This window comes from Elephas maximus, chromosome 4, assembly GCF_024166365.1.
Source record: "Elephas maximus indicus isolate mEleMax1 chromosome 4, mEleMax1 primary haplotype, whole genome shotgun sequence".
NCBI classification, from domain to species: Eukaryota; Metazoa; Chordata; class Mammalia; order Proboscidea; family Elephantidae; genus Elephas; species Elephas maximus.
This window is the reverse complement of record NC_064822.1, coordinates 13,609,707-13,633,055: the sequence shown is the minus strand read 5'-3', so window position 1 is coordinate 13,633,055 and position 23,349 is coordinate 13,609,707. Positions and strand designations below refer to the sequence as shown.

The 23,349-nt window shown below is 42.0% G+C and overlaps 1 protein-coding gene across 1 annotated transcript; it reads right to left on the bottom strand.

Moving 5' to 3' along the window:
• Window positions 1–684: 684 nt before the first annotated feature.
• KLF6 (KLF transcription factor 6) lies at window positions 685–9,219 on the bottom strand. The gene is made up of 4 exons (XM_049881651.1): window positions 8,923–9,219; window positions 5,528–6,101; window positions 3,892–4,015; window positions 685–3,386 (listed from the first exon to the last, which is right to left on the bottom strand). Exons 1-4 carry the CDS (start codon window positions 9,022–9,024, stop codon window positions 3,335–3,337), a joined length of 852 nt encoding a protein of 283 aa, XP_049737608.1. The 5' UTR covers window positions 9,025–9,219; the 3' UTR covers window positions 685–3,334.
• Between the last annotated feature and the right edge of the window lie 14,130 nt (window positions 9,220–23,349).

The window sequence follows — 23,349 nt, the reverse complement described above, 5'->3', positions numbered from 1 at the left end:
CTCATTGTGTGGCTGCCTCTGATGGACTTCTCTAGTTTGAGTGACAGGAAGATAATAAACAGCAAGCATTTTCTTGCTGTGGCCCAAAGCCTGGCTGTTGTTTTTGTCAGTCTTTGGAGAAGAGATGTTTAATGCATTTCCTTGAGAGCCATGCATGTCAGACTCCTTTCCCTCTGGATTCTAGGACTGGGCTGGGGGTATGTTGAGAGGAAGAGCTACCTGACACAGGCAAACAGCTGGCTCGGTGTCACACAGCAGCTGTTTCCCAGGTGATTAGTCCAGCAGGAATTTGTCTCCACAACCCCCCCAAAAGCAACCAGACTCAAGATGCTGATAAGAATTCTTTTATGTTATTCCCATAAAAAATACATTCATACAGAAATATAACAATCTTGCAAAAAACAATTTCAAATAAAATCTTGTAAAACAAAATTTTACAAAAATCTTACAAAGATTCTTTAGATAACAGGGTGCTTCCAAAAAAAAGAAAAAAAAAACAAAACAAAACAAAACAAAGAAATTTCACTAATAGAAATTTTTTTTTTTTTTTAATTTCAAGCAAAAAGTTTCTGCTTGATTGAGGCTCAGTTATCACCTGAACAGAATGTACTTGCTTATTATGAAAATTACAGGGATTGACATACATGGCACCCAGCCCCACCCATTCAAACAACTCTGATGCTATTTCGTAAGTGAGACAGACAAGCCAGTGCAAGTTTTGTTTTTTTTTTTTTTCCTTTTGTTTACCTTCTTGCTTCATGGAATTGTTATGGCGAAGCACACAGCATGCCAAAAAAGGAGTTTTCCAAAACCCAGCAAATCAAATGCCTGGATTTGGAATTGCCAAAAGAAAAGTGCATTTTCCCCCTAAGTGAAATGGAATGAGTTATTTAGGTCAATGTATACCTTCGACCAGATAAAAAACCAGTATTGGGAGCTTTAATCATTGCTCGTTTCCAGGAAGATCAAACAAAATACCAGCACAGCCAGACTCATATATGTGTATATATATATATATATATATGTGTGTGTGTATATATATATATAAAGATCCACACCCACAAGCCAACAGCTGGATGAAATACCAGCTGCCCATGCTGCGGTATGCCAATCTGGGGAAATTACTCGTTTCAAAAACTGGGAGACTCTACATGCTGGAAAAAAATAGCTTCATCTGCATAAAAAGTGTTCTAAAAAAGAATCCCTGTAATTAGCTTACTGTTAGGTTAGATCTTCTAATAAGGCTGAAATTCAAAATCAAAACCTTAGTGTGTTTGAGTCCAACTAGTGTGCCGGTATTCTGTCTGTGCCATTTTTAATGGCCAAAGGTATCCTATTCCAGACATGCCCATGATGATAACACCAAAGTCAACAGCCTGGAATAGATGTTAAGCCAAAAACGTCTTCAGCAAATCATTAAAGGTAAAGCCGCTATAAAAATTATAGTTTTCATTTTACCTCCTTTATGGCCATTTTGAAATATTCACAGGCTGTGGAATTTTCTAGCTAAACATTCTAGTTTCTCCTTAAAAAAAATATTTATATATTATCTATATATATATTTATATATATACACACATACACATACTATACACACAAATATACATACACAAGAATTCCGCCCACTTTTTACAAAAAGTAGTATACTTTCTGTATTGCCAACAGATAACTAGATAGATATGTGAAACTTGTGCCTTTGAAGCAAATATTTAAGCATTTTTTTTTTTTTTTTATACTTCTGTATCTTTAATATGTGTGCAAATGGTACATATTAAATACAGCTGGGTGTGTTTTCTATACAATTGTTGTGCAAGGTCTGTGTGACAGTCTCACGGTGGCAGAGTTGGTCAGATTTTTCCACTATGACATGTTTTCCGTTGTAACAGTGACAGTCATGTTGGCTAAAATATCAAACAAATACTGACATGTCAAGGGAGTTCTCATCTCTCTATTTGTCTTTGTGAAAGAGGACCTTAAAAGGATTTTTTTTTTTTCTGTATTATACATTGATACAGTACAATGCCAGGTGAGAAAAGAGCCTTAATTAAGCATGCATCACCCATACCCCTGTATAAGACCCCCGCACATAAGGGGTCACTTGCATAAGGCACCATTATTAAGGTCAACAGTGCATTAACAGCTAAAACACCAGAAATTAGTCCTCGAGGCATAAATAAGAGAAACTTAGCTGCATGAGAAAAACAGTTTCTAAGCTTTTAGTGGTTTCATCCACCCAACTGAGGAAAATTTTAGGTTCTTCATCTAATGTAACATTAGACCAGCAATTCCCAACCTGGCTTCCTGATACCCCAACATGGGTCCGATTTCTTCAAATGGCATCACAAAATTCTCCAAAAAGATAATTCAAATTCACAATCATGTAAAAAATAATTCTAGGCTACGCAACACCTTTCTGGAAGGGCAGTGTTACAAAATTGAAAGGGGAAACAAAATTTGTGTAGTGCCAGGCCAAGATGGCTAGGAATCACCGTATCAGACAAATTCAATCTTAGCTGCTCATTAACTGGAATCAGAATTGCAGTCCTGATTGAAAATGGAAAAGCATCAAGTTCCCCAGAACCATGCATTACTTTTGTATTATAAGGAGAAGTTATAATTGTGTTATATCTGTAAATACACAGCTTATACAATGGATTACAAATGAGCTCTGTAGCAAGTAAAACAAGCTACTTGACACATTGCACGTTCAATAGCTGCACCAGACACCAAAAGCTCCTCTCACACCAGAGAGGGGCTCCCCCTCCCCACACCCACTCGCCACTCAGGGGTCCTGACTGCCCAACCCCGCCCTCCATATTTGTCCTTCTTTTTTTGTGTTTTTTGTTTTTTTCTAAGGTGCAGATACCACCCTCCCCACCCCCCACCCCGGAAATGATTGGTGGTCATCTCATCTCATGGTATACTTCTTACACACAAAACATACAAACTCCTTTTTTTCTGTCTCTTGTAGTTCCACTACCACAAGGAAAAAAAGTTGGCCTCATCATACAATCAGTAATAGATCCTCAACATACAGTCAACCCACCCATTAACATTCTCAGTGCACATGCTCACGGCAAAGGCTTAGGAGCCACTCAGAAGGTTAGGTACCAGTGACGAGTCCAGGATCACCCAAACATCATGCACCATGGTTGCTATGCCGCTTCTTACATGACCTTTAGCCCTCGATAGACCTTCCAAGGAGAGGTCCTGGAGGCAACTGGGTAGGGCGCAAAATGGCATGCTTTGGCTGGAACACGCATCCCTCCCTCCTTCCAAGGCTGGGTCTCAGCCTTGACGCCTTTTAGCCCACAGCATTCGCCTCTCTGCTCTCTCAGAGGTGTCTCTTCATGTGAAGGGCCAGGTGATCAGACCTGGAGAAACACCTGCAAGAGGATGTAAGAATGCAGGAAGTTAGGTGGACATGGCTCACTTTGCTTTAGGGCTAACTGCCTCACTTCCCTGTATGACCAACCCTTCCTCCCCATTGAAAAGAAAGCTGGGAGTCTTCTCTGATTCATCACAAAGTGTTTCAGGGACAGGAAATTTCAATTTAGGAATTAGAAATTAAAGAAGGTCTTAAACCAGCAGTTGCTGGGTCCTTAGGAGAACATGAATCTTCAAATGTTGAAACTGTTGAAGGGCAATCTTCAAAAAGTTTTTAGAAGAGATTATTTTATTCCCATGCACATGTGGTACAATACCTCCTAATTTGGAAAACTTGTGTATCTGACTTAAAAAAAAAAAAAAAGTCTTAGATTTGAAAAAGAAAGGTCAATCAAGTACAGGGGGGAAAGCCTGCCTTTCAACCTTCACTACATGTCTTCTACTCTGGTTATCGTACAGCTGTGTACCTCCGCCTCTCTGCGAGCTCAGACCTTACTCACATACCTGTCACAGTGAGAACACTTAAAAGGCTTGGCACCAGTGTGCTTTCTGAAGTGTCTGGTTAACTCATCACTTCTTGCAAAGCGCCACTCGCATCCTTCCCATGAGCATCTGTAAGGCTTTTCTCCTACAAAGAAAGCACATGACACATTCACCATGACTTCACTGAAACCAAACAGTGAGGGGATCTGGGTATCACAACAACAGTGGGTAAGCAGCAGTATGCAAATCAATTCATTTACAAGTTCCAGGTCTGAGAGGCCCCCAGAATTCATTCCACACTTGAGTAAAAGTCCTATCTCATGGTAGTAGGGTGACCAACAGGAGCTCCTTCCTGACCTGGCCTCAGTTCTCTAAGTGCTGTAGTAGTGACCCCAGGTTTGGCAAAAGCCACGTTACTGCAATCAAAGTGAACTCATAAGAATGACAATTACTCAGATGGGTGAAATACTTCCGAGGTGATGCGTCAGCCTGCTGGAACAACAACCTTGTCAAGGGCATGGTTTTATTGCTTTCTCCATGGAAACTGTTTCTCTCAAGTACTTATTTTCTTCCTTACTCACTTCCCTGTGGAATGAGTCTTTGTACATTTCTACATTTCTGGGACTTTCTACATTTCTCCAAAACTGGAGCTATGAGTTTCCATGAAACCCCACTCCAAGGGCTTCGAATTACTTTCTAAATGGCAATCAAATGACCAAATGAATTTTTTTTCCTAGTCAAATTACAAATATAAATTTAATAAAAGTGCCACCAGAGAATAAAAAAAATTTCAAAAACCAATCATAGAATGTGACGTTGGGACAGACACTGGCCTGGTTTTCAGAATCCCCAGGTCCTAATCTCAGCTCTGCCATCAACCTGTGTGGCCCTGACTTGATCCCATGGGGATCTACTTTCATTATTTGTAAGACAAGAGTCTGAATGAGTTGACCTCTGACATCCTTCCCAACTCTAAAATTTCTGTGGTTCTTAACCAGCTATCCTGGAGACTGCCATGGTATTTTAAAATTGAACTTATGGATGTTGTAGTAATCCGTTAAGATTGCCTTATAAGTGGAATTAAAAAACAAAGGCTGCATGCACAGAGAAATTCTCAATAAAGAGCCCCTGATCAATACTGCTTCTTGCAGCGTACGTCAGGTCAGTCCTGCTCAGCCCTCGAACTCACTGTAAACAGAGGCGAGCGCCACATCACCTACAAACTGTCTCTCCTGACCCTTGAGTTTCAGTTCAGAAAAATTAATGACACCTCACGATAACCTTATCCGTGGAAAATGGCTGCACGGGTAAAATAAGCCCCTAATAAGCTGGATTGCTGGGGAGGGTGGAAGGTATGAGTGTAGATGGAGAATATGATTTAGCTTCTTGTTTGTTTAATCTGCAAGTGTTAACCATTCATCCAGCACAAATGTCCAGTCTTTAAGATTCTACTCTATACTCCAAAAAGATCCAGTTCCTTTGTGGAAAGAATGAGGAAGTGAGGCTGTGAATACTGGGAAGGCTCTGCTGTGACGGCATCATTCAGAGCTCTGGGCTCTCACCCAGGGCTTGTGGAATTCAATGACACGCCACCACCACCGCTGGGGTATTCAGCCCCTGCGGTCCCGACCCCTTGGGTACACAAGAGGTTACTGACCTGTATGAGTGCGCTGGTGTGCTTTCAAATGGGAGCTTTTGGTGTAAACTTTTCTGCAGCCATTGAAGTGGCACCGATGGACTCTCCTCCTGCCATCCGGGGAGGCGTCGCCACTGCCCTTGTCACCAGGCTTTCCCACAGTCCCACTACGAATTTTACCCGGGGAATGCAATTCCCCGGGTATACAATTCCACAGCTGAGAAGGTTCTCTGCTCAGTTCTGGAGAAGAAGGAGGAGTGGAAGTGACTGAGGAGCTCAGGTTTCCTGAACTGACTAAAACTTCGCCTATCGGGTCGGAGGTAAACTTAGTAGTGGGTGAAAGTTCTTCCGAGCTATCAGATGATTCGCTGCTGACATCCGAATTCAAGCTGTTGGTCTCCAAATTGTAACTCAAACTCGGGCTGATGAGAGTGTCCTCTTGAGGACTAGAAGAAATCTTCAGTTCAGATTCCTCCTTTTTCTCTCGAGCCAGAATGATTTTGGTCCACAGATCTTCCTGGCTGTCAAATTTGATTTCTGATGCTGATACGTAGCAGGGTTCGCTCTGGAGATAACGTTCCAATTCCAGGCAGGTCTGTGGAAAAGAAGCCAAAAAAAAGGGACGTGAGGGTTACAACTGCTGAAAATGGAACCCGGAGCAAATTTGCAAGCACATGCAGGAATGAAAGAACAAATGGGCTGTTGTGGGGCCACTGCGGGTGGAAAACCTTTTATAATTAAGGATAGCTGTCTTTCTCCAAGTTAGAAGAAATTTGTTTCTAGGAATTACGGGTAAGGAATCAAAAGAAAAAAAACAGAGGGTGAGACCTCCCTCGGCTTTTCAAATACTGGACTCACGACCAAAATGAGTGATGCTCTCTGAGCCAGTTTTTGTTATAGTTACCAGTGTTGACGTTTCTAATGAGTTTCCCGTAAACCACACAAAGAAAGCCAGCCGCACACACATTCACCCCCAACAGGTTTAACCAGATTATCTGACATTCTCAAGAACCATCTTTATTAAAGAAAGTCAAAGCCATTCACCCTTCACGTGCTGACACATATTCATACCACAGGACAGAAAGACAGCCCTGCACACAATGTGGTCTGACAGACTCCCTTGAAACAGAGCTGACAGCACAATACAACACTGGCACAAGACAGCAGCTAGCTGACAATCTGTACTCAGGGACATCAGTGGAGGGCAGATAAACCACCCATTTCCTGTAGATCAGAGACCTAAGAGGCTTTCAAAGGATGCCATTTCCAAGTGCAGGGCCATGCACAACCACCAAACTTTAATGACTTCTACAGTGGTCAGAGAAAAACAAGGCACTCTAACAGCAAGAGTGGAGAAATCATTCCAGAATGGCCATATGCTATTGTAAAGGATGTAAAAGGGGAAATTACTCCATGGCCCTGCTGGGAGTCCCACAATGAACAAGAACTTTATCTACTGGCCAAGAGTACAACTGCATGAGTCATCACTCTATTTCTTTCACGCAATGCCAAAGGAGACTTCCTTTTGAAATTCTGACCAAAGGCCAAGAAAGTACTCGGTTCAAATATACATGCAGTGTGTCATGTAGAGAGTGGGCCCCCTCCCCAGCCCCCACAACCAACCTTTCAAGAAGCTACAACTGCCGAGATCAGCATCCCCTCTCCCCACCATTTCAAACTTTCTAGCCACTGGAAAAGAAAAATGGTAGGAAACATTTTAGGATTAAATGACTTCTTCCCTCATTTCCACCAGGATTAGTTGCCTGTATGTCCATATAAGGTTGTCTACACGACTGGCAATTCCACACATGTAAATGTCTACAACAAACTCTGCCCTTCTAAGCAAATCATTTTCAGGACAGATAACCTTCCTGGCTTTCAGCACAACCTACCCAAAGAGCTCACTCTTCGCGGTGTGCCCTCTCATAATATCGTCCGTATTATTCCCCCTTCCTCACTAGTCACATACCAAGTGTGAGCAAGCAAGGGGGAGAAAAAATAATTGTTTTCTCTTTACACCTCAAATTAGACATTTGAGTTGCAACGCACGCTAACGTATTCTGAAAAGAGACAGAAATATATTTTATCGATGTTCCATAGAAAAAGGAAAGGACATTTATTGAGATCTTGTTAAACTTTAATAATCTGGCTAATTTAAAATCTCCATTATGTAGTGAGCATTAGGGACCAGAAGGAAGCTCTCAGTGAGTTTAAATGCCTCTGAAGGCAACCAGGAGCCAAGTCTGGCTGTTTGCCCAAATCCCAAATGCCTGAAGGAAACTACTTAGATCAATTTCAATCACGTACTATGGAGCAGCTTCTTTGGGGAGGAAAAAGGGGGGAGGGGAAGGGTAAGTAAGGCAGGAGGGGATTGTGAACAATTAAGCAGGCATGTGAAGGCTGCAACACTTCGCATTTCATCTGCCTTCAAAGCTCTCCAGGCTTTGAAACTACCAGAATGTATCTGAGCTGGTAATTCACTTGGTGACAAAAAGCAAACAGCACAAAACACACCAAACCCTCCTTATATCTTTTTAAAGACAATGGGACAAGTGTCAGGGTGCCTCTCCCCTCCAGCAATCCTACAGATTCAAAGAGGTTAAGAATTTAAGTTTCTTAAATTTCCAACGCCCAAAAATCCAGTTCTGCTAAAATGCCGGAAACCGAGGTTCTTCCCAAACTAAGACTTGAAGCAATTAGGGCAGGCTCATTGTCATATGATTGACAAGTCACTGGTTGTGCAAACATTTTTTTTTTTTTTTTTCTGGTCAACAAGAGAAGCAGGTAAGAAAAATAAGGCCAGATTTTGGCAAATCTTAGGGATTCCGACAAGGGAAAAGAAATTGGAAATGACATAGGAAAAAAGAGCCGATGTCTTTTTTCACTGGCAAAATTTTAAATTTAAAACGCACATGTACAAACACCAAAACAAAAACAAAATCCCTTAAAAAAAAAAAAAATCCCTTGCCAGTAAACGCAAGTTCATATGACAAGATCCAGCTGTGGAGTCTGGACCAGGTACAGGCACAAAACTTCTGCCAACGGCTCGCTCGGTACGGGATCGAGCGACAGCAAGGCTGGAGTTTGGCGTTCCACTCCGGTGGTTGCTGTTTAGAAGATCCAAAACGGCAAAAACACTCCGGGGACGAAGAATCGTCGCCCCGCTTTACTTAAATGACAACTCCGCTTCAGGTTGTAAAAGCCGTTTCAAGCGCCTTCGGAACCAGAGGCATTACAACTAAATTTAAAACCTAATTACCTTCATTTTAAAAATTACCCAAACAATAAAAAAATAAATAATACACCTCCAATCACACACAATCTTAATTTTTTCCTCCATCCACTCCTCCCTCGGTGTACCGGGACACTGGGCATTTTTTTAACTCAGCGCCTTGTATATCAAAATCCCTATTTACCTGTTGCCAATATTCTTCCAGGGACGGTAAAGCTGAGAAGTAACCCGTTTCATGCACAATCTGGAGTTCCTGGAAGATGCTGCACATTGGGAGTACATCCATGTCGGGTTGGAAAATAAAGTCAATTCTGTTGTAAAAATAGGGAGGTGTGTGGTCTGTAGTCAGAGAGATGGAAAACTCTCTCCCGAAATCACAAGAGTCAATTCCTGCAGAGGAGGTGAAAGTTTCATGCAAACTCAATTGCACAGCAATTAGACGCCTCAAATTCGGATTCTCCTGGATCACCGAGACTTGCTCAGGAACCTACACAATATTTGCAAACACTGAACTGACTGCAAACGTAACCCCTGCAAAACTTCCCTATTCAAAGCTCTTCTGCCAGCCTCTCCCCCCTCCCTCCTCCTCCTCCTTCTGCCTTGGCTCCCCCCACTTCTGCCCTCCCCCCACGTGACTAGCTCTGCGCTGGCTCTACCCGCAGCCCAATCACGACGTACCCATCCTGGAAGTTGAACACCTATGATGTCAGCTTCGACCAATCGCCGGCTGCAATACACAGCTGCCCCGCCTGGCGTGACCGAGCCTCCCCATCACAACCTTTACTATTGGCTGAATTCGAAATTTCTCCGGGTCTGATTGGTAGGCGGGTTCGAAGGCTATTTTTAGCAACGTATATAAGGCGCGGGCTCCCGAGCTGCTGAAGGAGTCGGTACTGTGTGGTAGCGCTGCCGAGCGGGGGTACACTGCTGCCCGCGGCCGCTGCGAGCGTGGCTGAGCCACCGCCGACGGGGAGAAAGCGGCGGCCGCCCGAATTGCGGGAGAGCCCCCGGGGCTCCGTCGCTTTTATCCCTCCGAGTCCTCCCCAGTCCCCATCACACAGCTACCGCGGTAGCGCTAGTTCCCGAAAAATCACCTCCCGGGCCGAGCCGCCCCGTCGGCTCCCCGGCGCGCCTCGGAGCGCTCCGTGAGCGGAGGGTGCGGGGCGTGCGGTTGGCCCGCGCGCTTCACCAGTGGCCTACCGGGGCCCTTCCCGCGCGGGGCTCGGCGCTTCCGCGGGCTCGCGGGCTCCCCTAGGGCCGCCGCGGGGTAACAGCAGCGGCCGGCGCCGGGCGTCCCGAGCCGTGTGCGCCCGCCCTGCGGCCCGCGGCCCCGGCGGCTCCGAGCGCGCGGCCTAGGGGCCCTCCTGCCCGCGGGCCCACGCTCCTCGGCCCGGGACCTTACGAAGTCAAAGGCTGGGAAGGAGCCGCGGGGAAAGCACAGGGGAGGCAGGAAGTTAAGCAGGGAGCCCCGGGCGTCCCGAGCGGCGGTGGAGGGGTCTCGGGACTGGAACAGATTCTGTATGAGGGGGCCAAAAAATGGGACGGGAGCTGCGGACGAGGGGAGTGTAAAAAAATCTCCTTTTGAAAGTCCCTCTAAAATGCTAAGCTGACACCGGGGTTTTCCTGCAGTGAACACAGCCCCACACCTGGGCGAGCCGGCTCGTGCGGCCCCGGAGCCGTCGGAGCCCAGTTTATTTGCATAACCTGGGAGAGGAGGCGGTGAGCAGGCTTGGGCAACGTGTTGGCAAAAGAGACCAAACAACTCGTAAGGCTAATTTTTGGCCTGCCAACCTTCGTGGTGGATTTTAAAATACATTTCTGGTTTTACACTGATTCTGCGGGAATCGATTTCGCCTTTAAAAAAGAAACGACATATCACCTGGCACTCAGACTCTGGCTCCTGGACTAGAACAGCAATAGCACCACCTGAGCGGGGCGGGGGGCCGCAACTGTGTTTTAACAAGCTCTCCAGGTGATTCGGACGCAGACTAAAGTTTGAGAATCACTGACCTGTAACTTCAAATGTCCTTTTACTTGTTAGGCATCTATGTACAATTCTCATTGTATGAAAATGGAGAGTATGCTTCTAATTGGGAGAGACCTGTTTATCTTGTAGAGCAGCAATCTCAGAGGACACCCACCGAGGTTAACAACTAGGCTTTTCCCACGAATGTGTAAACAATTTCAATTAGGTTGAAGGCAGTGTATATTTTTCATCTAAATTATCTCCTAAAATACACCATAATGTTGGTTTTGAAGAAAAATATCAAGAACATGAAGAGTGTGCCCTTTTAAGTTCAAAATGGAAAACTGAATTATAGCTGCTATTATAATTTGGTAGTGCAAACCGTTAAGTGCTCCATTGTTAGAAGGCTGGAGATTCATACTCACCCAGGTGCACCTCGGTAGTAAGGTCTGGCAAACTGCCCCTGAAAGGTCACAGCCTTGAAAACCCTATGGAGCACAGTTTTTCTCTCACACATGAGGTTCTCATGAGTACCAACAATTATAATTTTTCTTGAAAATTTTTTATCGTATTTAGATGAAGGATCACAGAGCAAACTATTTTCTCGTTAAACAATGCATGTATTGTTTTGTAACATTGGTTGCCAACCATAAGAAATGTCAGCACTCTTCCCTTGTCAACCTTGGGTTCCCCATTACCAGCTTTACCGTCCTCTCCTGCATTCTAGTCCTTACCTCTGGGCTGGTGTGCCCATTTAGCCTCTGTTTTTTGTTTGTTTGTTTTAATTTTTATTGTGCTTTAAGTGAAAGTTTACAAACCAAGTCAGTCTCTCATACAAAAACTAATTATACACCTTGCTATATATATATAAATATATATATATAAATATATATATATATATATATACTCCTAGTTGCCCTCCCTCTAATGAGGCAGCACACTCCTTCCCTCAACTCTCTCTTTTCGTGTCCATTCGGCCAGTTTCCGACCCCCTCTGCCCTCTTATCACTTCTCCAGACAGGAGCTGCCCACATAGTCTCATGTGTCTACTTGATCCAAGAAGCTCACTCTTCACCAGTATCATTTTCTATCCCATAGTCCAGTCCAATCCCTGTCTGAAGAGAATGGCTTTGGGAGTTGTTCCTGTCTTAGGCTAACAGAAGGTCTGGGGACTATGACCTCTGGGGTCCTGCTTGTCTCAGTCAGACCATTAAGTCTGGTCTTTTTACAAGAATTTGAGGTCTGCATCCCACTGCTCTCCTGCTTCCTCAGGGGTTCTCTGTTGTGTTCCCTGTCAGGGCAGTCCTACCTTATAGCCGGGCACCATGTAGTTCTTCTGGTCTCAGGCTGACGGAGTCTCTGGCTTACGTGGCCCTTTCTGTCTCTTGGGCTCATAATTACCTTGTGTGTCTTTGGTGTTCTTCATTCTCCTTTGCTCCAGGTGGGTTGAGACCAATTGATGCATCTTAGATGGTCACTTGCTAAAGTTTAAGACCCCAGACGCCACTCTCCAAAGTGGGATGCAGAATGTAATCTTGTTTTGTTTTATGGGCCTGTCTAATCTTGGGCTAAAGGGTGAACCTCAGGAGTGACTTAATTACTGAGCTATATAGGTGTCCCGAGGCCATAGTCTCAGAGTTTTTTCAGTCTCTGTCAGACCAGTAAGTCTGGTCTGTCTTTTCTTTTCTTTTTTTGTGAGTTAGAATTTTTTCTACGTTTTTCTCCAGCTCTTTCCAGGATTATTCTATTGTGATCCTTGTCAGAGCAGTCCGTGGTGGTAGCTGGGCACCATCTAGTTGTGCTGGACTCAGTCTGGTGGATGCTGTAGTAGTTGTGATCCATTAGTCTTTTGGAATAAACTTTCCCTTGTATCTTTGGTTTTCTTCGTTCTCCCTGGCTCCAGATGACTGCACACAAGCTTTTAAGACGCCAGAGTCTACTCACCAAAGTGGAATGTTGAACATTTTCTTTATAAACTATGTTATGTCAGTTGAGCTAGATGTTCTGCAAGACCATGGTCCCCACAGCCCTCAACCCAGTAATTTGGTCCCTCAATAATTTTTATTTCAAGATATAGCTTTCTGCACATAGTTTTAAAACCTGTTTTAAAAGAATGGTGTATGTAAAAGAATTTTGAGAGGATTTTATGTATTAGATTTTGAAAGATTTTAGAAGAGTATGCCATGACTATGACCCAGTAGGATTCTGGGCAGAAAACTTTGGGAGCCAAAACTTTTCAAAGGTCATAGTTTTTTTTGTAGTTAATGTATATAGGCTGTGAGAATGACCCAAAATGAAGCAATAACAATTATCACTAGAGTATATTCATCATATTTTACCTCAGAGACAAGGAGGCATGACTAGCCTTCCATAGAAAAAAAAAAAAAAGAGGATATATATGGTGACAGGGTCACAGAAAGCCAGAGTTGGTCATAACAGCATGATGTGAAAAGATGGGCCTTATACTCCAGTTTCTAGTACTTACTACATTTGTCGGCTTGGCCATGTTATTTAAATAGCAGATAAAAATGTCTATTAGAATCAGTTTGCTAAAATTAAAAGATGATACGGCATATTCAAATCCTTGTTTTGTGACAAATAGTCATTCAATAATTTGAAAACAATACTCACTCAACATTTGTTGACCTCTGACTTTGCTCTTGTATTTATTTTATAACACTACCTCCTCCCCTGTTTTCAGTTTTTGTTCTTGTTTGTTTGCTTGTTTTCAACAGATGAATGAACTCAGACAGTGAAATGAAATCACCTCTGCAGGTCACATTGCAAATTAGAGGCAAAGTTGGATCTAAAGTTAGGTCCAGTGGCTTCAAAAGAGCTTCCCTCTATTACAGCACACTGAAGATTCTTGCTCTCCCCCGGGCCACTTCTCACTCGTCCAGTTCATGGAGAGAAAATAATAAACTTCAGTTTGCTTGATGCTTGTTCTCTGCACAGCTCCATCTGCTCATGTCTTCTCTTGGTTGTCTGTACCACCATCTTCAGAGGGTCAGGGCCAGCATTCTGGATGGCTGCCCCTGGCTCATTTCCACATTCCTCGACGATGTGTCTGACACTTATTTTCTCTCTTGCAGCCCCATGTCATTTCCTCACAACCCGACCTGCTGTCTTCTTTCCTGCCCCACTCTCTTTTCTTACATTCTCATGCTTCATTAATAGTATACCCATTTACTTTTATTTTATAGCACTAGGATTTTTTTTTTTTTTTTTTGCTGCATCTAGAAAAAAAAATCTGTTATTTAAAATAAAGTTTACCTTTTAAATCCAATTTTAAACAATGATTTTGACATATTGGTTTTGAGCGAGTCCAATCTACCTTTTCTTCTAGATAATTCAAGAGGGCTCTTAAGAGGAATCTCATTATTGGAGAGTTCCAATAATGTCCCAAATTATATTGGCAGAAAATGCTCCAACTGTTGGGCAAGAAGCCATTTTTTTTCCCCCGTTTGTTTGTTGTTAAATTTTGTTCTAGGTGTCATTGCCAATTTACTGCCTATCCTAGAGAAAGCTGATTCACCTCTCATTTCACCTATTTCTTAAGTTGTTATGTAAAATATCATTGCTAATAAACTGTAAAATGTAATTGTCAAGAACGTGCTTTGGAATCTTTAGATGATAGATACTATGCAGGTGTAAAATGATCATTTTTATGTATTACCTCATTTGTCATAACTTGCAAATAGGTCATGTTGCAGGTCTGGCACCTGGAAAAAAAGACAAAGAAAGAAAAGGAAATGGATAAGAGGATCTTCAGACTGCAGGTAGCTTTAAGAAATTCTTAGCCAGACAGGTAAGTTTCTGAGCAGAGATCCATCATTAAGAGGAGTTCCTCACTGAGCAGAAATGACCTAGCTCTAGTATCTCTCCAGGATGGACAGCACAATGAATCAGAGCAAAAGGTGCCGCAAGTGAAGTCTGTCAGCCAATGATGCGCCTTACCTTGCAACTAAGAGAGCTAAGTGGTGACCTATGGCTGCAACGTATACCATATTTATGTATTAGGAAACTTAGTTTTGTAAGGTGTCTGTCATGGATTGAATTATCTCCCCCCATAAATGTGTGTATTAACTTGGTTAGGCCATGATTCCCAGTATTGTGTGGTTGTCCTCCATTTTGTGATTGTAATTTTATGTTGAGAGGATTAGGGTGGGATTGTAACACCACCCTTACTCAGGTCACCTCCCTGATACAAAGTAAAGGGAGTTTCCGTGGGGTATGGCCTGCACCACCTTTCATCTCTCCAGAGATAAAAGGAAAGTGAAGCAAGCAAAAAGTTGGGGGCCTCATACCATCAAGAAAGCAGCACTGGGAGCAGAGTATGTCCTTTGGACCCAAGGTCCCTGTGCCTGAGAAGCTCCTCGACCAGGGGAAGGTTGAGAACAAGGACTTTCCACCAGAGCCAACAGAGAGAAAGCCTTACCCTGGAGCTGACACCTTGAATTTGGACTTTTAGTCTACTTTACTGTGAGGAAATAAATTTCTCTTTGTTAAAGCCATCCATTTGTGGTATTTCTGTTATAGCAGCACTATGTGACTGAGACAGTGTCCATTCTTTGCAAATTGATCTATGTATTCCACACCTTTGCAAGTCAAAATCCCAGCAGACTTTTTTGTTGAAATTTCCATGATGATTTTAAAATTTATAGGAAATGCTAAGGAAAGAATATAGCCAAAACAATCTTGCAAATTTACATTTTGAAACATCTGGAAAGATGGAGGGGTTATATTATTTGTTTCAAGTCTTAATATAAAGTGCCATGAATCAAGGCTGTGTGGTATTGTGTAAATATATACAAATAAATCAATGAAACAGAATAGACAGCTCAAAAATACACTCATAGTGTACTTGTACAGTTATTTGATTTTCAAAAGGTGCTAAAGTGATGTAATGGGGTTTTTGAGATTTTGAATATGTGGTTTATTGTTTTTCATTAAATTTTGGAAAAATCTTGGATGCTATCTCTTCAAATATTTCTTGGGCACCACTCTATTTTCCTCTCCTACTGGGATTCCAGTTACCCATATGTTACCCAGCTTGATATGGCCCCACAGATCTTGGATGTTCTCCGTTCTATTTTTCTCACTTTTATTTTTTTTTCTGTGTTTCATTCTGATCATTTCTATTGCCCTATCTTCAAGTTCACTGATTGTTCCCTTGATTCCATCCTGTCTGCTGAGAGGACCGTTGAAGGAATTCTTTAAATGTGATATTGTGTTTTTTATTTCTTACATTTCCATTCCTTTTTTTTTTCCACAGTTTCTGTCTTTCTGGTGAAATTACTCATTTTTACATTGTTATCAGTTTTGACCAATAGATCCTTTAACCTGTTAACTCTGTTTTTTTTTAAGTCCTTCTCTGATAGTTCCTATATCTTGTTTAGCTTTGAGTCCAATTCCATTGATTGTCTCTTAACGATGAGTTGTTTTGCCTTACTTTTTTGTGTCTCTTAATTTTTGATTAAATGCAACATTGTGTTGAGAAGAATACTAGAGGCTGAGGTAAACAGAATTTTCTCCTGAAAATAGACACATCCCTACTTCTCTCTCCCTGTTATTCTAGGGCAGGGGCTGGAAAGCTTTTTTTTTTTTTTTCTATAAAGGGACAGTTAGTAAATATTTTAGGCTTTATGGGCCACAGGGTCTCTGTTAAAACTACTCAACCCCACTGCTGTAGCACCAAAGTGCTGAGGCTCCAACTTATGGCAACCTTCTGTATAACAGAGTGAAATGTTGCCGAGTCCTTTGCCATCTTTGTGATCTTTGATGTGTTGGAGCTCATTGTTGTGGCTAGCGTGTCAATCGACCTCCTTGAGGATTTTCCTAACCCTCTACTTTACCAAACATGATGTCCTTTTCTAGGGATTGGTCTTTCCTGATGACATGTCCAAAGTCGGCCAGACAAAGTTTATCCATCCACTCTTCTAAGGAGCATTCCAGTTTTATTTCTTCTAGAAAGCACTAAAGTACATATACAAAATGTAAATATGTAAATGATGGGCATGCCTGAAGTCCAATAAAATCTAATTAACAAAAAGAGACTACAGGCAAATATAGCTGGTCAACCTGTCAACCATAGTTTGCCAACCTTTGATATGACAGTTGAATAAATCTAGTCAATAGTTGAGCTAGTTTTGGATTCTGTTATTGTTATAGTTAGTTACTTTCAGGAGCCCTGGTGGCTCAGTGTCTAAGCACTTGGCTATTAACCAAAAAGTCAGTGGTTCAAACCCACCAGTCTCTCTATGGGGAGAAAAGACCTGGCGATTTGCTCTGGTAAGGATTGTTGTGTTGTTGTTAGTTGCCATCAAGTCAGTGCCAACTCATAGCGACCCTATGAACAACAGAAAGAAACACTGCCCAGTCCTGTGCCATCCTCACAATTGTTGTTATGCTTGAACCCATTGTCACAGCCATTGTGTCAATCCATCCCTTTGAGGGTCTTCCTCTTTTTTGCTGACCCTCTACTTTACCAACCATAATGTCCTTCTCCAGGGACTGATCCCTCCTGATAACATGTCCACGGTACGTGAGACATAGTCTCGTCATCCTTGCTTTTAAGGAGCGTTCTGGCAATACTTCTTCCAAGGCAGATGTGTCCGTTCTTTGGCAGTCCATGGTATATTCAATATTCTTCACCAACACAATTCAAAGGTGTCAATTCTTCCATCTTCCATATTCATTGTTCAGCTTTCACATGCATATGATGCTACCAAAAACAGCATGGGTTGGGTCAGGCACACCTTAGTCTTCAAGGTGATGTTTTTCAACACTTTAAAGAGGTATTTTGCAGACCTCTGTAAAGATTATGGACTAGGAAACACTATGGGGCTGTTCTATTCTGTCCTATGGGCTCATTATGAGTCAGAGTTGATTCCATGGCACACAACAGAAACAACATTGTTACTTTCAATTGCACTACATACTTTAAAATTTTCCAGCAGTTGGCTTCTGCTACCTTGCATTTCATATAAAATCTGGGATACCTAAGGTTTTTTTTTCTTCTCAGCATTCCTGTTCTATAAAGATCCCTGATTGTGCAGTGGTTATACACTGGCCAGCTAGCTGAAAGATCGGCAGTTAGAACCCACCAGCCACTCTGCAGGAGAAACATGTTGCAGTCTGCTTCTGTAATGATTGCAGCTTTAGAAACCTTATGGGGCAGTTCTACTCTGTCCTATAGGGTCACTGTGAGTTGGAATCAACTCGACGGCAGTGGGTTTGGCTTGTTTTTTTTGGTTCCTGTTCTATGCTCAAATTTCAGCAATTCCTATGCATATATGGTGGTGGTGGAGCAGGGTGAGCTGGTGGTGGAGGTGTGGATCAGTGGGTTCTTCACACCCTGCAATAGTCTGCTTTGGCTTTTTCCTCAGTGCTAGGCTCCTAGTGAGGGCAGTCTGTGTTCTCAATTTTTATCTAACCATATCTAAGGTAGACCTTATGCTTTTGAGCTTTGAGGATTGGGCTTTTTCAATGTTTCTGCTTCTTCCCCCGTGGAAGCCCAACTTTCCTGATGTGTTGGAGGAAGTGTGTTAGGTGGGAGAGAGTTACCTGCCCCTCTCCCGGCAGGAGAAGACTCCTGGGCCTGAGGGGACTTCCTGCTTCTCCTCCAGCATCTTGGAGCTCCTGTTGCATTTCAGAGAAGCATCTGGAGAGGTGGGTGGGTTAGAGTTTCATGCTTCTGCGCCTCTGGGGACTGGAGGGTGTCTATCTGCAGTTTTCATTCTCTGTCTGCATGGTCACATTGCCTGTCCTTCTTCTGTCTCGTCTCCCTCTGCCTCCCTTTTATAAGGACAATTGTTAGATTTAGGGCCCACCTAGGTAACCCAGGATGGCCTTCTCAAGATCCTTAACTGTTAACATTTGCAAGATCTCTCTTTCCGAATAAGGGAACATTCGCAGGTTCCAGAGATTTCATGTGGATATCTTTTGAGGGTCCAGTTTTTCGCCAACCACCCTTAGTAAAAAGTATATAAGTTAACTTTTTATATTCAATAGAAGTTAGTAGTAGAATGGGATATGGAATCATTCCACCCATATTTTTCAAGATTGTTAGCAGTAAATACTTTTTATACCATACAGAATATATTAAAATTTTAGAATTTTTTAGACAATATGGTCATTTTTTAGGATTTATTTTAAATTCATTTTCAAAGCTGATATTCATCAATCATTAGACATGAAAGTCTCAGTATTAACATATCAAAACTTAATAAAATTTGCTATATACCTACAAGGGATGGATACCTGTGTTGCTTTCCTTCAAGAACTCAATTGCTTCAAATTGAGAGCCTGTCTGTCCAAAATGCAGAGCTGGGTACTATGCAAAGGTGAGCAGAGTTCCTGTTCTGTTTCAGAAATATACAAAGAATGCTGTGGACTTGGGAAAATTCCAATATTCCTGGGTCTCAGTTTCTTCATCCATTGGAGAAGAGGTTAGGAATAAGGCCCCCTTTATTCCACATTCCATTTCTGTCAAATATCCAACCTAGAGGAAGGCTGTACCATGCCTTTCAATAAAGGTACACAGGCCAGTGGAAAAATTGGAAGGAGAAATTAATTTTGTCAGTTGGAATGGGAAGCTTTATTGAGATAGCAACACGTAAGACTTGAAAGATGGACATAATTTAGCCAGTATTGAGGAATCAGGGCATTCTAAGGTGAAAAGGAGAGGAAGGGCAGACCCAGAGTGAGGATAACTAGAAGGGCACTGGCAAGCTGTCGGGCATGACTCTGAAGCTAAGGGAATGGGAAGATGAGATTGAAGGATATGATTAGAGTTTTTCCTGGAAAATGACTGGCAGTAGTGAAGAAAGAACAGATTGAAGATTGCAAGACCCAGTAGGCAAGAGGTAAGAAGGATCTGAACAATAATGATAAATATTAAACAATGATTATAAGGCAGGCTGAATAGAAACAGAACTGGACAGCATATCATTTCCACTTACTATGCAAAATTCTTTACATGAATTATCTAATTTAATCCTCATGAGCAGCCTACTGTCTTCATTTTAGGTAACGAGGAAACTGAGGAGCAGGAGGTTATATAGCTTGCTTGAAATCACAGCAAAGTCCAAAATCAAACTCACTGCCATCGAGTTGATTCTGACTCTGAGGGACTCTACAGGACACAGTAGAACTGTCCCGTAGGGTTTCTAAGGGCGTAATCTTTATAGGAGCATATTGCCACATCTTTTTCCTACAGAGAGGCCAGTGGGTTCGAACCACCGACTTTTCGGTTAACAGCCAAGCGCTTAACCTCTATGCTACCAGGGCCCCCCAAGCTAGTAATAATACAAAGTAATAATGTATGTTTGGGATTACAACCGTCTGAGATAAAGGCTATTATCATTCTTGTATTTCAAGGTAAAAACCAAAAAAAAAACAAACCCAGTGCCGTTGAGTCGATTCCTACTCATAGTCGCCAAGCTTTTGGTTAGCAGCCGTAGCACTTAACCACTACGCAACCAGGGTTTCCATTTTAAGGTAAAAAAAAAAAAAAAATTGTAAGGAGAGGTTAAATAACTTGCCTGAAGTCACGTGACTATGAATGGCAGAACCAGGGCTGGGACTGGGGATAATTGCTCCAGAGCTGACACCACCATCTATGCAGCCTCTAGAATGTAATAGAGCTGTGATTTGAATCTCAGCAGTCTAACCCCATAGTTCATAGTCATAACCACTGTGTTAGTTTTCTTGGGCTCCCATAACAAAATACCACAAATTGGGTGGCTTAAAACTACAGAAATGTATTCTCTCACAGTTCTGGAAGCCAGAAGTTGAAGTCAGAGTGCCTTGCAGCTATGATTTCTCTGAAGGCTTTAGGGCAGGAACTTTCCTTGTCTCTTCCAGCTTCTGGTGGTTGCTGGCAATCCTTGGCATTCTTCGGCTTGTAGTGGCATCTCTCAGATTTCTGCCTCCATCCTCACATGCTGTCTTCCTTCTGTGCCTGTGTCTCCATTTCCATATCTTCCTCTCCTTTCTTTTATAAAGACAGTAGTTGTTGGATTTAAGGACTACCCTAATCCAGTATGACCTTGTCTTAACTTGATTCCATCTGCAAAGATACTATTTGCAAATAATGTCATATTCACCAAAGGTTAGGCTTTGAACATATCTTTTGGAGGGACACAATTCAACCCACAGCAACCACTATGTTATATGATTGGGGTGATGGGAAGCAGAAAGACAAGATTGCAGAATGGTTTCTGAGGAAAAATCAACAGGATTGGGAAACAGGAAAATGAGGTAAATTGTACTCCAGTTCCGAGTCCTGTGAACTGCAGAGTCCCTTGGCAGTTTTCTGGAGAATGTAATTAACTGTGGGGCCTGCAACATAGCGTTTATTGTTTTATTGTGCTGTCACACCTGGTTGCCCTTGAGGACAGAGGTCTCCATCTGACAGGGATGTTGGCACTAGGCCCACTTGCAGGCATGGTTATATACACCTAAAATGCTATTGCTCCCTTTATGTCCTTCCTGATTTAGTCAGCCAAATGTGCTGTGTCCTTCACTTACCCTAGAGCCCTATGTACCTGTCCTCCTGCTTGTCCTTTGAGACTCAGCTCAAAAGATTGTCCCCTAGAAGCCTTCCCTACATACCTACTCAAAGTTTTATACATCTCAACTTTCTGAATATTTCTCTCTGTGTGCCAATCACACTATACTGTAATTGTTTCATACACTTTTCTCTTCCCAATCGTGTGTGAGCCTCTTAAAGTGAAGGACTGAGTTATATCTCCACATCCCAACGCTGCTATGGGGGATGCACAGGTGAACCACAGTTTATGGCCTGAATCAGAAATGTAACTCAATTAACTTCCTGCCAATTGACCTTTGGAAGGCAAACTTTCTGAGTCCTTGCCTGTCTGGAAATCTATTGTTGTCTTGTATTACTGCTATCTGCGCATTCTTATCTTCTTTACTGGACTGCCAGTTTCTATGAAGCAGTAACTGAGTCTTCGATCATTCTTCTTACCTCTGCAAATTTCAGCAGACACTCATTTTAAAAGAATTTTCTAAAGGGAGGGGTGTTGCCTCCTGCTGTGTAAGGTAGTCGGTAAAAATTAAGATTCACAACTAGAGCTTAACAGAAAGCAAAAAGGAAAGGGAGGACTGCCAAAGACTAATGTTTGACAAATTTGGTGTACATCCAAAGCTGTCATTGAGTATTAAATTGTTAAAAAAAAAAAAAATTGAAGAAAAAATTACAGTTTATTAAAAGAATTGAAGGTTGGCAGTAGCAAGTAAGTTTAGCCTGCCCTTGTAAATTAAATGTTATGTTTTTTGGTGATTATCTTTAATCTTATTTTTATCTACTATGTTCTAGTTAAAAGTGAGCTACCACTAATGCCTTCTAAAAATTTCATAATCACTAAAAATTTCCCAAGAAAATAAAATGTTGTAGGAGGGAAGTGGTATAGATGATATTGAGGTATTGAGCACCTGTAAATAGGTAATACACTCTTTAAATAAACAAATAATTCCTATAGGGACTTTCTTTAGCATAATGCCTATGCCTCCTTTTAATGCTACAGATACTCATGGCTTATTGGTCTGGAGACAAGAGTGTTCTTATACTTTTTCCATAATTGGTGTTTAGTGTAATGCCTAGAACCTACTAGTTGCTCAGTAAATACCTACTGAATGAATGAATCCATGAATGATTGTATACATGAGTAAGGGATTTATGAGTAGGTTAAAAATGAAACTTCAAAGTATTTTCTATTTTGGTAAATGAAGATAAAATTGGATCTTTAATCCAGTCCATTAACGATTTTCACTTTTACTTCTCTTTTGTACCTTTGTAGAAATTAAAATAAATAAGGTCATGGCCTATTTTACTTTGTACCCTAAATTGTTGCACCAAGAAATAAATATATGGGTTGTACTCCTGAGTAAGTGCATATCTATGGAATAAATTATATGCTAATTCATATATAGAGAAAATTTATATTTTTTTTATGGTGGAGAAATCAAAGAAAGAAAAAATACTATGAACAGTTGAACAGGGTAATCCTCTAGATTACAAATATCCAATCAAAGCATGTTTTGCTATAACCTTAATGAAGATGCACAAAGGTTAATCCTGGACTCTGTACCACACTTTGTGAACTCCACTTTCTCTTTCTCTTTTTTTCTATTCCTTTGTTTTTCTGGAGCACATCCTACAGTAAATTCCTATGAAATGTGTGGAAGGTCAACTTTCTGAGTCTTTAACTGTCCATAATTTTTTTAATCTGAGAGAGGCAGAGTCACTACGGTGCTATAGACAGAAGCACCACACTGTCCCTCCATACCAAAGACCTGAAAAACTAAGTAAAACAGAGACAAACATCAATCCTGGAACCCTAAGTGTCAAATGAAGAGATAAAGAACTCAACCAAGCACCAAATAGAATAAGAACCTGGCAGAACAGAGAGTGAGGGGAGATACGAGCAGAGACCCCCTATGAGCTAACACAGCACCAATAGGCCATCTTGGACTTCCGTCAGAGATCAGCAGGCAGGGAATACGGGAAAGCAGCTTTCCAGAGCTCCCAGCAGGAGACAGAGCACCCAGTAACCAGTGATACACGCTTTCCTGCCTCTCACCTTTCGTCCTCCTGCTCAGCCTCTGCCACTTCACAGT

What these genes read in the sequence shown, in the direction of transcription:
- KLF6 (XM_049881651.1), bottom strand. Translation starts at nt 9,024, where the DNA reads ATGGATGTACTCCCAATGTGCAGCATCTTCCAGGAACTCCAGATTGTG. An exon ending in TGGAAGAATATTGGCAACAG is followed by an intron (nt 6,102 to 8,922) that starts GTAAATAGGGAT and finishes TCTTTTCCACAG; the next exon opens with ACCTGCCTGGAATTGGAACG. An exon ending in ACACCAGCGCACTCATACAG is followed by an intron (nt 4,016 to 5,527) that starts GTCAGTAACCTC and finishes CTTTCTTTGTAG; the next exon opens with GAGAAAAGCCTTACAGATGC.